Source organism: Parus major, chromosome Z (assembly GCF_001522545.3).
Source record: "Parus major isolate Abel chromosome Z, Parus_major1.1, whole genome shotgun sequence".
Lineage (NCBI taxonomy): Eukaryota > Metazoa > Chordata > Aves > Passeriformes > Paridae > Parus > Parus major.
Genome location: NC_031799.1, coordinates 28,214,514 through 28,230,429, shown reverse-complemented (window position 1 = coordinate 28,230,429; position 15,916 = coordinate 28,214,514). Strand labels below are relative to the sequence as shown.

The window sequence follows — 15,916 nt, the reverse complement described above, 5'->3', positions numbered from 1 at the left end:
GACTTACTGTAGTCACCTAATCTTCCTGTTCCTTGAACCTCAGCGCTGAAAGAAACTAAGATGGATGCCTAGTTTTAAAAGAACAGATAATAGACTAGATGTTTGATATCTGAAAAAAAAAATTAATTAGAGAAACAGTGCTTTTTTACTAACTCAAAACTTCATTTTTTTTTTTTTTTTTAATATCATGAGGTCTAGTGACTTTAAATAGGCATCATGCAAGTAAATGAAATAGAAAAAGATGCTATGGTTTGCAGTATTACGTAGTAGGATAACTTTAGATCTATGCAGTAAAACCTAAATAAAGGTTGCTAAGTTAAGCCTTAAATGAATTCAGTAATTTTATTGAAATCTGTGTATAGAGAGTACAATAGGAAATAAATGAGGAAGTAATGATATTTGGCAACAACCCCATTTACATATGAAGCATGAATGAGGCTAGAGGTTCATCTGGAGGCTCACCTGAGGTCTACTCAGCCATATGTAATTAATGTTACAAACAAAGTTTTTATTTGCACACAAATACACCTAAGTTAGCTGGCCATAAGTGATCAACAACCTTTGGAAAGCTGAACTAATTTTATTTGACTCAGGCTAACTTTCATCATTCATAGCCAAAACTGAATTTCTGATCTCTCTAATACTGTACTTCAGCATTGCATTTTCTTTCAATATATGCACTTTCTGTTACTATTTCAAATGTGAGAAATAATCAAAACTAAACATTTTTCTTTGCATCTCAATATTAATCTAATTTTGATTGCAGTAGTCCTACAGCACTTTGGCATTTTATTATGTGTTATTTACAATCTAAATGGTAAATCCGCTGCAATCTGGAAACATATAACAAAGAATTTAGTTGAGGCAGACACACAACTTTAATTCCAGTGGAAATGGTACATGAAAGTGTCAGTTACTTTCAGCGATGGCACAAGCTGTATGCCTCTACTCGTGCTGTCCTGTTTGTGGCTCCTGACTTTAAGCCCGTGTGCACTGTTACTACTTCAATACTTAGCTTCATGTTTTGGCAGACTTCCAGATAGCCAGTGCTCAGCCCTCTGCACAGCTATTATTATAAACTCTGGCATCATACTAAGACAAACTTTTCAGAGTGCTTCCCTCAGCAGTTCCTACAAGGGTTGATCTAATCTGGAACAAACTTTGATTATTCTCTGCTTCATGTTCTGCATTTAGTGACTCTACCTGGGGCATAGGAAGCTACCAACAGATGTGAGAGTCACCTTCAATGAAGTAACTAAATAGAAATCTCTTCAATATTACATTTTTTTGCTGCCCTCATTTTTATACGATGCAAATTGACTCTAGCTGCTCATTAAACTGTTTAGGAAGAATGAAAGAGAAATATGGACTGCTGATTGGAATAGTGTCCTTGAGTAATGAATAATGATTTCTAGTCTCAAATTATGGCCAGTTCTTTTTTTGCTCAGGGGATCCATTGCACTGTACCAGCTTTTGTGTCATGGCATTGAAATTGATAGAGGTAAATTGGATGTAAAATCTCTGCAACAGGGCACAGACTCAGCATTAGAGCTGGAAAGCAGTTGACTTCATAGATCTTTGAAAGTATAACATCCAAATGCTCTCAATGTTAAGCCTGAATTCAAGTGGCACAGCTTGCTTTCATATGTATCTGTAACCTTAAATTTAGTCAGTGAGAAGTGAATATCAAAGCATTCAGTATTAAAAGCTTCTTTGTGAGCAGAAGAGTGAATATTAGGTAGCTTTCCATGCATTGGAGTTATTAATTGTGTGAATGAAAAATACAAGATCCCATGAGGGAAGGCAAAAAGATGTGTTCACTAAGGCCTAAAAGAAGAGGATATTGAAGATGGTGAAGGGTCTCGAAGGGAAGACATATGTGGAGTGGCTGAGGTCACTTGCTCTGTTCAGCCTGGAGAAGACTGAGGACAGACCTCACTGCAGTTACAATTTCCTGATGAGGGGAACAGGGAGGGGCAGGCACTGATCTCTGTGGTGACAGTGACAGGACCCAAGGGAATGGGCTGAAGCTGTGTCAGGGAGGTTTAGGTTGGATATTAGGAAAAGGTTCTTCTCCCAGAGGGTGTTTGGGCACTGGAACAGGGTGCCCAGGGAAGTGGTCAGCACCAGCCTGACAGAGTTCAGTGCTCCCTGGCACATGGTGTGGCTATTAGGACTGTCCTGGGCAGAGCCAGGACTTAGACTCAATGATTCTTGAGGATCTCTTCCAGCTCAGCATATACTGTGATTCTGTGGAGAACTTCCCTGACTAAACCTGTACTTTGAAATGAATATATATAGTTAAGATCAGATTTTAGTTGTTCGTTTGGGGTTTTTTTAATATCTTTCTCACTCCAGTGATTTATCTCTACCTCCCAGCAATGACTTCTGTGCTAATCTACTGTATTGGAACTGTTACTGTACTAAAAAGACTAAATAACTATGTGATCTTAGAAAAAATTGTGATTTAACTATAAGACTATAGGAAACTGTAGAGTTTCATAAGCAAAAGACAAGGGAAACCATGAAGAGGTCTTAGAAGTCATCATTTATCACACAGGAAAAGTTTCAATTCCTTGTAATAAAATTAGACTAATTTTTCTGAAATGCTAGTATATCTAAAGCAAAAAGAAAGGTATTGAAGAAGCATTTTTCTGATTAAGTAAGTAATTCATCAATAGATTGTACTAGCTGAGCTTAAGTTCCTTTATTAGTTAGTATATGTTTTCCAAGTTTGAGCCTAGCATCTAATCTTGTCACAAATGTAGTGATGTAAATTTAGGTCTGTTTGTCAGAAGAAGTGATTCAGTCACCACTCCTGGAGGTATTTAAAAAGATGTGTAGTTTTGGCAATTAGGGGCATGGTTTAATGGTGAACATGGCATTGTTAGATTAATGGCTGGCATCAGTCTTAAAGGTCCTTTCCAACATGAGTGGTTTTATGATTCTGTTCTATGACTGACATAGAGGGATAGATAGATAGATAGATAGATAGATAGATAGATAGATAGATAGATAGATAGATAGATAGATAATCAGATAGATAATCAGATAGCTAAATAGATAATATGGAATGTGTTATGTGTATTTTTATGTCCTCAGAGAAAGTATATTGTTTTCTTATCCTTTCCCCACTTCCTCCTAGACACAACAGTATCTAAAAATTGTTTTGTGTTTGTAGTCTGGGCACTGCAATTGTCTTTTTCTATCTTAACAAGAACAACAAGAAATTGAAAGATTATGCAAAAATTGTTTTAGTGATACTGAAATGTCCCACGAAATGTGGATAAATTGTTTATTGTAGTTCCTGGTCATGCATTAAATTTTCTCATTACATTGTCAATAAGTTACATTAAAATTGTTTACAGTTATCTTTCTGTTCATGCTTGCGCTCTCTCTCTCTCTCTCTCTCTCTCTCTCTCTCTCTCTCTCTCTCTCTCTCTCTCCCTTTCTTTTCCCTCCATTCCAAAGCTGCTTAAGGAGATAGCTAGGAAACGCAGAAGCATTCGCCTTGGGAGGGAAGTTGAATTAAAGCCATATATTGCAGCTCACTTTGAAGTTCTTCCTACGGAATTCACATTGGGGGATAAGAAGCATTATGGTGGATTTGAGAATAAGCAACTGCAGAGTGGTCAAGAATACGTCTTCTTTGTGTTGGCTGTAATGGAGCACTCAGAATCTGTAAGTTAGTTAATGTTTTTCAATCTCTAAAGCTGTTTTTTTAATGTTTTATGTCAGAGCATCTTTAAAGTGAGTTTTTAATTCAACTCAGTGCCCATTAATTCCTTGAACTGTTCTGTTCTTTTGCATCTTTGTATGTTAACTTCAGTGTGAAACTGATACCTAAGAGTCACCTTTTATTAGCTGTGTCATGAACCTTTGAAAATTACATTTGTATTATTTTTGACCATGGACACAGCTTCTGAGACATGAACTTTACAGCAGCATCTTTCTCTATGTGTAATTGCTGTCTTTTGATGCTACCATTGAATAATGGTATGGGATATACAGGGTTCTTGGAAAGATCCATTGAACTAGAGACATTTACAGCTACCCTCTTTAGTTACAATCATTCCATAACAACTTTATCAGTAAATTTTTAGAAAGTTAGAAAATAATTCAGTAACAGGGAAAATTCCTGAGGTGAACTAAATAATGAGCTGTCATTTCTCTTTACATAATTCATTTTGTAGTTACATCCCTTTATGCGTGAATTAACCTAATGTAAGTAATGTATTAAAAAAGAAAAAACAAAAGACAGATATAAAACTTTTGAAAGGTTGAATACACATTAGCATTTTAACACACAGTGTGTAATACAGTACATTTCTAATTGGTAACTAAACGTGACAGATACATTTGCAGGTTCAATCACTTGAAACTCCAACACCAATGTTCTGAATTCTAGTCAAATGCTTGCAGTGTATGACACTGCAATTGCTTTCTTGGTGTCAATGAATGTACCTGCAATGAGGATGTAGTTCCACTTTGACTACTTTTTGATACATAGCTTCATTTGAAAATAAAGTAAGTTCCTCCTGGAAGCTCTAACATAAATCAAAAGTTCTCTTTTCACTTTTTGATGTGGGCTGCATAGGCAGGTAATTCTGAAGGTGTTGCATCAGAAAGATTCAGATTGGACAAGGCGGACAGCTTTTAACTATAAAGTTATGTTGCCATAAATCTTTATGTCATAAATTACCTGTACTAAAATGGATCTTCTCAATATGAAGTGCAATTTCTGTGTTTTTTATATTAATTAAGGTATAAATTATCTAAATTTATTGCTCTGTTAGAATTCAGTTTGAAAAAGCAGGAAGAAATATGTTTGTAAACTGACACATATAGCAAAATGTCTATAGAGTTCTACTCTTGAAAGACTTCAAAAGACATTACTGAACTTAGGCTGTGGATAAGACGTGGTTCAGCATGCCATCTGAAACATTTATGTGATTGGCTAGCATGAGGTTGTCACAGACTGTGAAGAATTTTTTAAGGGTGGTTGAGATTCAGCTTTCAGTGACTTTCATTGCTCCAGTGTATCAGCTCTCTAGCTGATTTTCTTCTAGGACTACAGATTCTACTGATCTATGAGCTATAACTTGCAAGTGATGTTTTTTCTTGATATTCAGATGTTACATTTTACATAAAGCTTCTTATTCAGAGAGTACAAAATTTCTCTCTTGATGGGTAGAATAGAGAACTTGAATTAAAAGAGGTCATGGGAAGGTCTGAATTTGTTTAACTTAGTAAAATGGGAGCTGGAGAGCTATGATTAAAATCTATAAATATGTTAAGGATGTCAACAAGAGGAAGGAAAAAATAAGATAAATTTGTAAAATAATAAATGAGTTTAAATAAGTCATTACTACAGGATGGTTTAAAATAAAAAGTGAAATGCTATTTATTGAAGAAAAGGTAGTAAGTGTTTATACTGTTGCCCTCTGTATACTGTATCCCTCTGTATCTTTTCCAAGGCATTTTTGCTGCTCACTCCAAAGCAAGAGGTGAAATATGAGAAGTTTCTTCATGTAGCAATGAACCTTATTTTTTATTTCTTGAGACTACTAAACCTGAGGGGGAAAAAAAATTAGTCTATTAGGAATAGAACACAAAGAATGGAAGGGAATGGAACACAAATACTCCCCAGCTTCTAGACAACAATCATAGACTTAAAACATAGGAAGGTTTTGGTACCAGGTGCCAGGTGTAGTAAAATGCTATAATATAACTGGAGATTGTTGGCATAGCTGCTAGATCAGTAACACTCAAGAAGTGCCTCATCTTTGCCAATGCTAATCCTGTCCCAAACCCAGACATTGTTGTAGCCCAGAGCCCAAAACAAGACAAAATTAAGTGTAAAAAAACATGTCTCTTTTGATAACACTTGTCCCGGTTTAGGGCATCTTTCAGAATACAGTGCAAACATAAATGGAAGTTAATCTCCTGGTTGTCTTATTCTGTTTTAGCTGACATTTCTGGTCTAATACTCAAGTTTTTAATCAATTTTTAATTGATTAAATTTTTAAAAAATTACTAAAATTAAAAATTTTAATAAAAATTAAAATTAATTAATTTAATTAATTGAATCAAGTTTTTAAGCCCTTTGCAAGAGCTGTAGTTCAAATCCTGGTTTAGCACTCATGAAGACACACTAGCGCAGGCAAGAAATATGTACAAACAATTTTCCACTTGACTTTACTATTACACAGAATTCTTAAAATGATACAATTTTAAAAAGCTGGCTCTTCAGCCTCTACTGAGGCTAGCCTCAGTCTGTAGTTTTAATTCAGACAGAGATCAAAAAACTCAGGTCAGACAAGAATAAAAAAAAAAAAAGTTCTCTCATCATGGGTTTCATCCTAGGCCAGCTGGCTTTACACCATCAAGTAAAGCAAAGATTTTCAATAACCTCAGTTTATGCATTATTCTAGTTTCACCCTTATGAAAGACTGAGTGTTTTGCTTCTCTTCATATTCCACAATGAATTCTCCCATTTTTCAGTGTTAAATTTGAGTTGTCTCCACCTTGTGTAGGTACATTCTGTCAGACAGTTTTTGACTGAGCAAAATGTACAGTACTATTGTTGTAAGACCCTTTGCAAGGAAATTCCTACATTTTGTCCCCTTTATTTTTATCTACAGCAGTCTTGTTTTGTCAAAAGTGCCCTTTCATATTGTACAAGCAGAAAGTGTTAAGATGGTATGAAACTAAAATAAAACCTAAAAATTGGTATCTGGTGGGCTATAATTGTCAATGTTCTGTTAAATTTCTCATTCTCTGCTTAAATTGTAAAGTGTTCTGTAAGGACTTGGCTACATGATTTGTCTGCAGGCCATTGCTAATATGTGGAACACAAAATAATGATGATGATAACAAACACTGTTCAATTTGCAAGTTTATAATATTGTCTTCAAGAAGAACAGGATTTGCAGTTTGCTGCATTCTTTGCATCATACCCTTCTATACATTTATTTTAGATGTCGTATAGTTAACATTTTAATGCATTGCTTCGTGATTAAATAAGAGTTATTTTTATTTCAACAGACCATGTATGCAACAAGCCCATATTCAGATCCTGTTGTGTCAATGGATCTTGATCCCCAGCCAATTACAGATGAGGAAGAAGGTTTGATTTGGGTTGTTGGACCAGTTCTTGCAGTGGTGTTTATCATCTGCATTGTTATTGCTATACTTCTTTATAAAAGGTAGGTTTACCTTTTCATTTATCATTTCCCCTCTATATTGGTCACTTACATAACACTATTACAGACTGCTAAAATACTAACTGTGATTGGTTTGGGATATTTTGAAATTTATTAATGGCTTCCAGAATGCTGCAGAAATTTTTGACTGAAATTTCCAGTAATTACAGGTATGTGAGTAAATTTTTCTGCTGATGACTGCTGTATTAACACTACTGCATTTAAATGTTTTTTCCACTTTGCATACATTTGTATGCAAAGATACATTTGTATGCGAAGAAAGTGAGTATGTGCTTGCACATAAATATGTATGGAATCTGCACATTTGACTTTTTAAAACTTGTTTATAGATGTATAATAGTAATACATTAGGGGTTACATTCAGCTTGTTGTTAAATGTGATTTTCATCTTCACTCAAGTAATTTGAATTTTAACTTTTGACAGTTGGCCTCAATTTGGCAATGTATCTATATGAATTTGAAGCTCTGATCTGAGAGATTAAAGAGACATCAAATAGCTGTTTTCTACTAATCTTTCAATGAGATCAAATTTCACTCATTCTTCTTTCACTGTCTATGACGCAGATTTAGTTTTGCTATTACACAAAGAACTTACTCAGTGAAAACTGTGTATGATGCTGTACTTTATACATAGCAACCGTAGGTGTAAATGAGTTAACACGGGTCAAGATACTAAATCAAAACCAAAGAATGAAACTCAAGAAGTTTTTTTTTTAATGTTTATATTTAATTACTAATAAATTTAAATGTATTAAATTTGTTTATTAATTTAATACATTTTATTAAATTTAAATTTGATAAAATATTTTTTTAAATATGTTGATAAAGTGCATTTGAGGAATATTACATTACAAAGATGCTGTCAATTTCTGGGGAGGGGGCATACTTGGCATAATTTTATTAAATGAAGTATGTCTTCTAAAACTAATGGCTACACTGCTATTACCTGCATCTAAATATTTAAATCTGAGCCTGTATGCTCTTGACACCTTTAGTGTCTCCAGTCAAATACCTCTGACTTTCATAAAGAGAATTCTCTTCAGGTTTTGGAAAGAATTCCCTCTTCAGCAGTAAATAACCATTCCAGAGGAAACTTCCCATTTGGATTCCAAATAGATACATATTTATAGAATGGTTTTAGAGTGATAATCATACAGCAGCATAACGCACATTCTGTTGCTTGCAGACTGCTGCAGAAATTTGTCTCTTTTGAACTATGTCTGCTCAACGTTTTTTGTCGTGCACAGTGTTTCCACAAATCAAGTTAGTTAGCATCTCTCTTTCTGTCCATCACTTCAAAAACTGGTCATTGGAGATGAGCTAAAAGTGAAATACTCCTTTCTTGTGATTATTTTGAAGTATTAAAAGTAAATATCCCATACTAAAAAATAAATCCAAACAATATTATATTAAGTAGATGTTAACTGCTTCTAGAGTTATTGATTACATTTATTGAATCAAAGTAACAATCTTCTAATATATTACCAAAAAAAAAAAACCCAAAAAACTTCCACATATGAGCAGGTAAAATTTGCTCATCAGTAGTGTGAAGAGATTGTCATTCACTGAGAATGGGGGACATGTTTTCCATCTGTTATTTACTACTTGTACTCGAACTGTTTGGGCAACTGTCCATATGTATTTATTTATTTTTCTATTTTCAGCTATTGACTCTAATTTGTTAAACTGCACTGATTTGGCAAATTACCTCTGAGAAATTATGACTGCAGTTTTAGCAGTCTGTGGTCCTCCGTGAGCTTTTATTTCTGTAAAAATATAGTATATAATTGGATATTTTTTCCAAGAGTATGTAACCTGAATGCAAGCTTACTGCTAAATTTTGATAGATTTGCTGACTGTAGAAGAGCAATGACAAGACGGTTGGGATATTCAACATATTGCTTTGAGAAAACAGTGAAGTTTAATTCTGAGTTAAATGGATTTAATGTGGCTACAGGAATTAGATGGGGGAAGTATGTTAAAAAAACAGTCAAGTAATTTTTGTGGATACAGAAAATGTTACACATATATTTCTAGGATATATTGGCATATAAGTGCAACAAGTATGATAGTGAGAAAAGAAAATTAAGGTATAGGGCATCAGTGTAGTTATGAACATATATGCAAAAAATGTTAAATGGGATTTTATTAAAGGATGTGCAGTGCAAAGAGGACGACCAAGAAATGACTGTGTCTTCTGAAGTGCAAAGAGTACTAACTCAAGTAAAGGTCAACTATGCTTAATTCCCTTTGTCCATAGAAACCTTTGTGAACAGACTTGGACCACTAAGCTCATGATTTACAATACTACTTATAATTTTAATTACAATCACAGAGAAATTATGACTGCAGTTTCCAAAAGAAAAATTTTATGGGGAGAAGTCCTGCCCTTCTTTAAAACACATTATTACATAGCATGGATAATTTGCATGGGTTGGTTTGAACTATATTTAACGTGCCAAAGACAAGGAATGCATGTTTGAACTCTTTTTTATTTAAGTTAAGTTGTATAAAGGTTATTGCCTCAGCATTTACTTTTCTTAAAATCTGAAAGCAAAGATATTTCATGACAGGTTTTTGGATCATGCATTAGAATATAGCCAAAAGGTCATTGCAGCTTAAGTAACAGTAGTAGATGAGAATAATACTGAAGAGTACCTTTTCTTGTCATCGGACATGCTATTGATATAATACCCAACAGTGATGAGGCCACCTAATATATTGTGGGCAGAAGAGGTCACAGATTCACAGAATGAAAGGGCCACACCTCTGGAGTGTGCCTCATCCTACCCCTGTTCTGAGCATGGCCACCTGCATCAGTTTGCTCAGAGGGATATCCAGGCAGGTTCTGTACAGATAAGAACAGAAACTCAATAACCTTTCTGGGCAACTTGTTCCCATATTCAGTTGACTGTGTCTTGGCAAACTTGTCATGGAACTGACTTGGCCATTAACCAGTTCAGTGCTCTCTGTCCTTGCAGCACTGAAACCACCTGCAGTCATAGTAGAGGGGGACACCTACTTTGCGGCAGATCTTTCCATCTATTAAACTTTATAAACAATCAAATCAAGAGAGCTAAGTAAATTAGATAAATCTCACTTCCTTTTTGGCCATTTTCTTGTTGACAAGCAAATAAATATTTTCTTAGTTCAAAGATAGGGTATCTTATTCAGCAAAGTAAGATTTGTATCGAAAATCACAAACAAAAGCAAACCTAGATTTAGAGGTGATGTATGCCCTAGAGGAAATGCCTAGCTATTAGGAGGTCTGCTTGAGTCACAGTTTACATCAATTTTGTATGTTTGATATATGTTCAATTACATAGGACTGGTTGATTAGGAACTTACTTAGTGAATGTTAAAGAGCTCTAGAAATTGTGTGGTGTTTCTTAGCAATGGACAAATTAGAAAGAAGAGTGAATGTCCCCATGAAGCATCCTGTTATCTCATTCTTGGTTTTGGAGTTTTTTTTTTTTGGTGGTTTTTTTTTTTTTTACAAATTAATTTATGTGGCTATTCCTTGTAGTTTTTAAGAAATTACAAATTCCCTAATTTCAGTTTTCCACTGATAAAGAGCAAAAGTTCCTCATTCTAGATCTTTCCATTTCTAAGGAAGAGAAGTTAAAGCCATCTTGGCAGACTTTGTGTTGTTTGCTTTTATAAATGCTTTTTGATTTGGCTCAGGAGACTGTAGCCTAAACTTAAATCTTTTGAACATAGTAACTCCAGCACTCTGCGTCATAGCATCATAGATTAGTTGGGGTTGGAAGGGACCTTTATAAGTCCAACCCCCAGCAATAAGCAGGAACATTTTCAGCTAAGTCAGATTTCTCAGAGCCCCATCCACAGGCCTTGAAAGTATCCAGGGACAGGGCATCCACCATGTCCCTGGGGCATCTAATTAATTCATAGCCTTCGTCATAAAAAAATTCTTCCTTCTGGATAGCTGGAATCTACCCTCTTTCACTTTAAAACCATTACCCCTTGTCCTGTCATTATGGGCTCTACAGTAAAAGCCTGTCCCCATCTTTCTAAGAAATCCTTATAAGAAGGTGGCAATGAAGTCTCCCAAAGCCTTCTCTTGTCCAGGCTGAACAGTCCCAGCTCTTGCAGCCTTTTCTGCTCCATGCCCCTCATCATTTTTGTGACCCTTTTCTGGATTTACTCCAACAGATCCAGGTCCTTTTTGTACCCCCAATAATTGATGCAGCACTCCAGGTGGGGTCTCACCAATGTGGAGTGGAGGTGCAGAGTTACCTCCTTTGAGCTGCTGGTCCCATGCTGAATCTTGAGCTGTAATGAGAAATAGGCTTCTAAGAGAAAAAAAAACCCAGATGTTAAAAAAAACCCTGAAAAACGAAACAAAAAAATAAAAGCACAGAAATGCAAAACAGAAAAATGGAAAATCTTAAGTGATGGTGAAGAATTTTAAAGACTTTCTCATAGTGTGTATAATCTTGTCATTGCACAGTAAAAGTTACTAAAATGTTGGTAGAACCCTTGTTTATTATAATCAACACACAGAAAGATAAACACTGTAGTTATAGTGTGTGTGTGTGTGTGTGTGTGTGTGTGTATAATAGAACACGTAGGTGAGAGATAATAAATTATTTTTCCTGTTTACCCAAACTTTATAGATCACAGATCACTACAGATCTATACAGGTCACTGTAGACCTCTAGTACATTACATTCATTCTAAATCTAAAAAAGTGTGTAATACTTCACTGGAAAAAGATTTATGGTTACGTTGCTTTCCAGGGTACTGTTAAAAATTTCTTGTTATTGTATTACCTGGTGTTGTGAAATAGTTTTAGAAATTTTAATTTCTTTTTATTATTTTTTTTAAATTTAGTGCAAGTCATATGTGTCTCATGTATTTAACCTTGTTCATCACTTCCTTTTCTCTTCCTCTGTTCCCATTCTCTCCTTCCCATTTTAGATTGCCCTCCACTTTAATTTTTCCTCTCTTCCCTCCTCTCATTTCTCTTCTCTCTAGAATGTAAGAGGGAGCTACATCTCAGTGAGATGTAATTTTTCAATGTAATGTTAACATTATTTTCATGGCTCAAATTAAACACCCATTCTCCATTATCTCAGTGGCTAAAATTTGAAGTCTCATTTCTTGGTAGATAGTATTTAAAAGAGGTGTATTTTTCAACAGAAGATTCACTTTCGACATGACATTTTGTCCTCTATTAATTCTATGATTTCCAAGCATTGGATATTTTGATGAGCTGTCATTTCTTAATTTGGTTTAGCTACATATCTTTACTGCAAATCAAAATTTCTTGTATCTTCTATTTTCATGCTTATTCTCTGTGCTGCTGGTCAACTAACATTTCACCTTTTCTTCCCTCCTTGCTGCGTTAAAATGGAGCAGTAAACCTGACAGGTGAGAAGTGAAAAACAATAACTCTTTATTTAAAACAGAGAAGGAGAAAAAAAAGGGAAAAAAAAAATCATCATGATAATCATCTAAGACAAAGCATCTTTCAGTCTTAAGTGAATGTAGGCAGTAATTTATCAATATGAGGGTAACTGCAAGATTTGCTATATTATTTACAGCTTTTTTGTAAAGGTATAGCTAGATAGCATTTAAAGTAGAATTGTGTGAATTTTTATACATTTAATGTTATAAGAGTAAAGTATTAAGATGACCAGAAGGGTGTTCTGGAAGATCAGTTTAGGGCAGAATGCAACTATTTTCTCTGACCATTTTACCACTGACAATTGTAGGTACCTTACTCACCATGCATCATTACATTACCTTTGCATTGGATCAAATATTTTGTTCAGAAATTAACATCTTGCCTTCGTGGTATAATGCTAAACATTCAGGCACCTTTGTGAAGCTAACATGTCTATCTTCCCATGCAGGAAGAGGGCTGAATCTGATTCTAGAAAGAGCAGCATACCCAACAGCAAGGAGGTCCCCTCTCACCATCCCACAGATCCAGTGGAGCTGCGACGCCTTAACTTTCAAACTCCGGGTAAGAGACAATAATAACGCACTGAGATCTGTGTGATCACAACCTGATTACTGATGCTGTTACAGAAATGGAAGGGTGATTGTTTGAAAATACTTATTTTGATCAAGGGTTTGGGGGAGTGTTTTTTGGGGTTTTGCTGCAAAATATATTTCTTTGTTCACTTTGGAAATAATTGTGAAATTTCTTTATTAAAAAAAAAGCCTACTTGAAAAAAAAATTTAAAAAACAACCCAAAGACACATATTGCATATGTTGCATGGGTGTGTTTTATGTGCTAAAAATTCCAACTTAAACCTAACAATGCTATAAAATATTACTGGGAAATATACATCCCTCTGTTTATTAATTATATTTTTATGGACACTTCTTTGTAAATAAGCTTTTATCTACTGCATTATCAGGTAATATATTAACATCATTGTGAGTTCCACTGGTCTGCAAATATACAGTATGGACAAGAAATACATAGCAAGATACATGGTCTTATTGTTGAAGATAAGGCTGTATATTATGGTCATGGAGGATATTAATATGTCAGTAGTTTTGAGGTCAGAAGCAACACACTCAAAAACTTTATTAAATTATTTTCTTAAGTACTTTATTTAAGATTTATTAAATACTTTATTAAAGTATTTTCTTCAAACTGTTTAATCTGATATTCAAGAAGCAACAAGAGAGAAAACTTAAAATAGTATTTTTATCACCTTTGCAAGAGTCAATTTTTACTTAAATTTGCTTTGTTAAGATTAAGTTATGTCCCAGTAGACTTGCTTTCTACTACAATATATTTGCATGGAGTCTGATGCTAATTAGGTGCTAAATCTTCATGAGCTTCATGTTTTTGTCAAACTTACTACATTAAGTAAAAAAGATAGTGAATTCAAGTTCATAAAAGCAGGAAAGTGGTTGAGATGCTGAGGATTAGTTGCTGATGTTGACATGGTAAATGCTATTAAATGGTTAAGTGAACATGCAAATGTCATTCCTGATCTTCCAAACAGTGACTGTGTTGAGATGATGTTGCTCCAGAAGGATGTATACACAGAATAATGAATGTGACTAAAGACCCACACTTCATGCACATGGCAGAAGTGGAAAGGGAAGAGTTTGAAGGCTTGAGTTTTGCTCCAGCCTTGCTTTTTCAGTTTGTTCCAGTACACTGCTCCAAGCAGCTGGGACAAATCAGGTGTTTTTTAAGAGCACATCTTCTAATTTAATTTCATCTCAGTGTAGGAATCGTATTGACATGCTCTGAGACCTGTCTACCGTAGGAACTTAAATAGTTGAAATTTTTTATTCAATGTCCTTCTGAGGCTACAATTTCAGTGTAGGCTCATTGTTTCTGGATGAAGTTTTCATCTGTTTCTCAGCACTTTTGTAAAAGTTTAAAAGGATTTTACAGTGGAAGAAATATACATATAAATCTTTGAAACATGAGAAGAAAATATATTGTTCTGAAAGTCTAGCTTAAAAACAAAGTAATTGTTCATATACAGTTATATAATGAGTAGACTAAATGGCTTACTAGAATCACAAAATTGTTTTGTCTGGAAAAGATATCTAAAAGAATTAACTCCAGACATTTACCAAGCACCTTATTTTCGACAATAAACTATGTCCTGAAGTGCAACACACACGTGTTCTTTGCACTCCAGGGCCAGTGATTCCACCAAAGCAGCCTGTTCCAATGCTGATGACCCTCCCATCATGCAGAATTTTTTCCTAATATCTAACTTGAGCTTCCCCAGCTCACCTTGAGGCCATTTCCTTTTCTGTATCACTTGTTACCTTGGGAAAAGAGACTCCCCCCACCTGGCTTCTTTCAGGCAGTTGTGGAGAGCACTAGGGTCTCCTCTCAGTCTCCTTCTCTCCAGGCTAAACACCCCCAGCTCACTCAGCTGCTCCTTATAGAACTTATGGTCCAGACTCTTTCCTAACTCCACTGCCCTTCTCTGGACATGTTCCAGCATCCCAGTGTCCTTTTTGGAGCGAGGGGTCCAGAACTGGACACAGGATTTGAGGTGTGGCCTCTCCAGTGCCAAGTACAGGGAGGCAATCCCTGCCATGCTCCTGCTGGCCTCGCAGTTGCTGATAAAAGCCAGGATTTCAGGGTGATCTGCTCAATCACCTTCCCCAGCATCAAGGCCAGAGTGAGAGGTCTGTAGTTCCCAGGATCCTCCTTCCTGCCCTTCTTGTTGATAGAGTTCCTATTTGGAAACCTCCAGTCAACTAGAACATCCCCAGTTAGGCAGGACTGCTGGTACATGAGGGAAGGAGGCTCAGTGAGTATTTTAGTCAATTCCCTTGCTGCCCTTGAGTGTATCCCATACACTCCCAAAGACCTGTGGAGGTCTAAGTGGTGTAGCAGGTCACTGACCAGTTTTTCAGGATCGGGGGGACTTCAGACTGCTCCCAATCTTTGTCTTCCATCTCAGGGGGCTGGATACCCACACAATAGTTAATATTGCTATTAAAAATTTAGGCAAAGAAGGCATTAATTACCTCAGCCTTTACCTCATCAATTGTTACTATGTTTCCTTCTTCATCCAATAAATAATGGAATAATAATTAGATACATAAGCCTAATTTACTGTGCTCTATTTATTTACATGCATAATCTTACCTATCTATTTAGTATTCATCATAATTAAAATGAAACATGAGGGAAAAAAACCCTCCTGCCAAGTGCTAACATATA

General features: G+C 35.4%; 1 protein-coding gene across 50 annotated transcripts in view; it reads left to right on the top strand.

Moving 5' to 3' along the window:
- Nucleotides 1–15,916, top strand: part of PTPRD (protein tyrosine phosphatase receptor type D) — a 1,166,996-nt gene that overhangs the window by 1,068,398 nt on the left and 82,682 nt on the right. For 24 of the 50 annotated variants that reach the window (XM_033520262.1, XM_033520279.1, XM_033520276.1 and 21 more), the window contains 4 exons: nucleotides 3,472–3,681; nucleotides 7,048–7,208; nucleotides 12,606–12,620; nucleotides 13,106–13,218. In XM_033520262.1, coding sequence (XP_033376153.1) covers nucleotides 3,472–3,681; nucleotides 7,048–7,208; nucleotides 12,606–12,620; nucleotides 13,106–13,218 — 499 coding nt within the window. The remainder of the gene's footprint in view (nucleotides 1–3,471; nucleotides 3,682–7,047; nucleotides 7,209–12,605; nucleotides 12,621–13,105; nucleotides 13,219–15,916) is intronic. The other 26 variants (XM_015652791.3, XM_015652789.3, XM_033520271.1 and 23 more) reach the window with 2 other exon arrangements.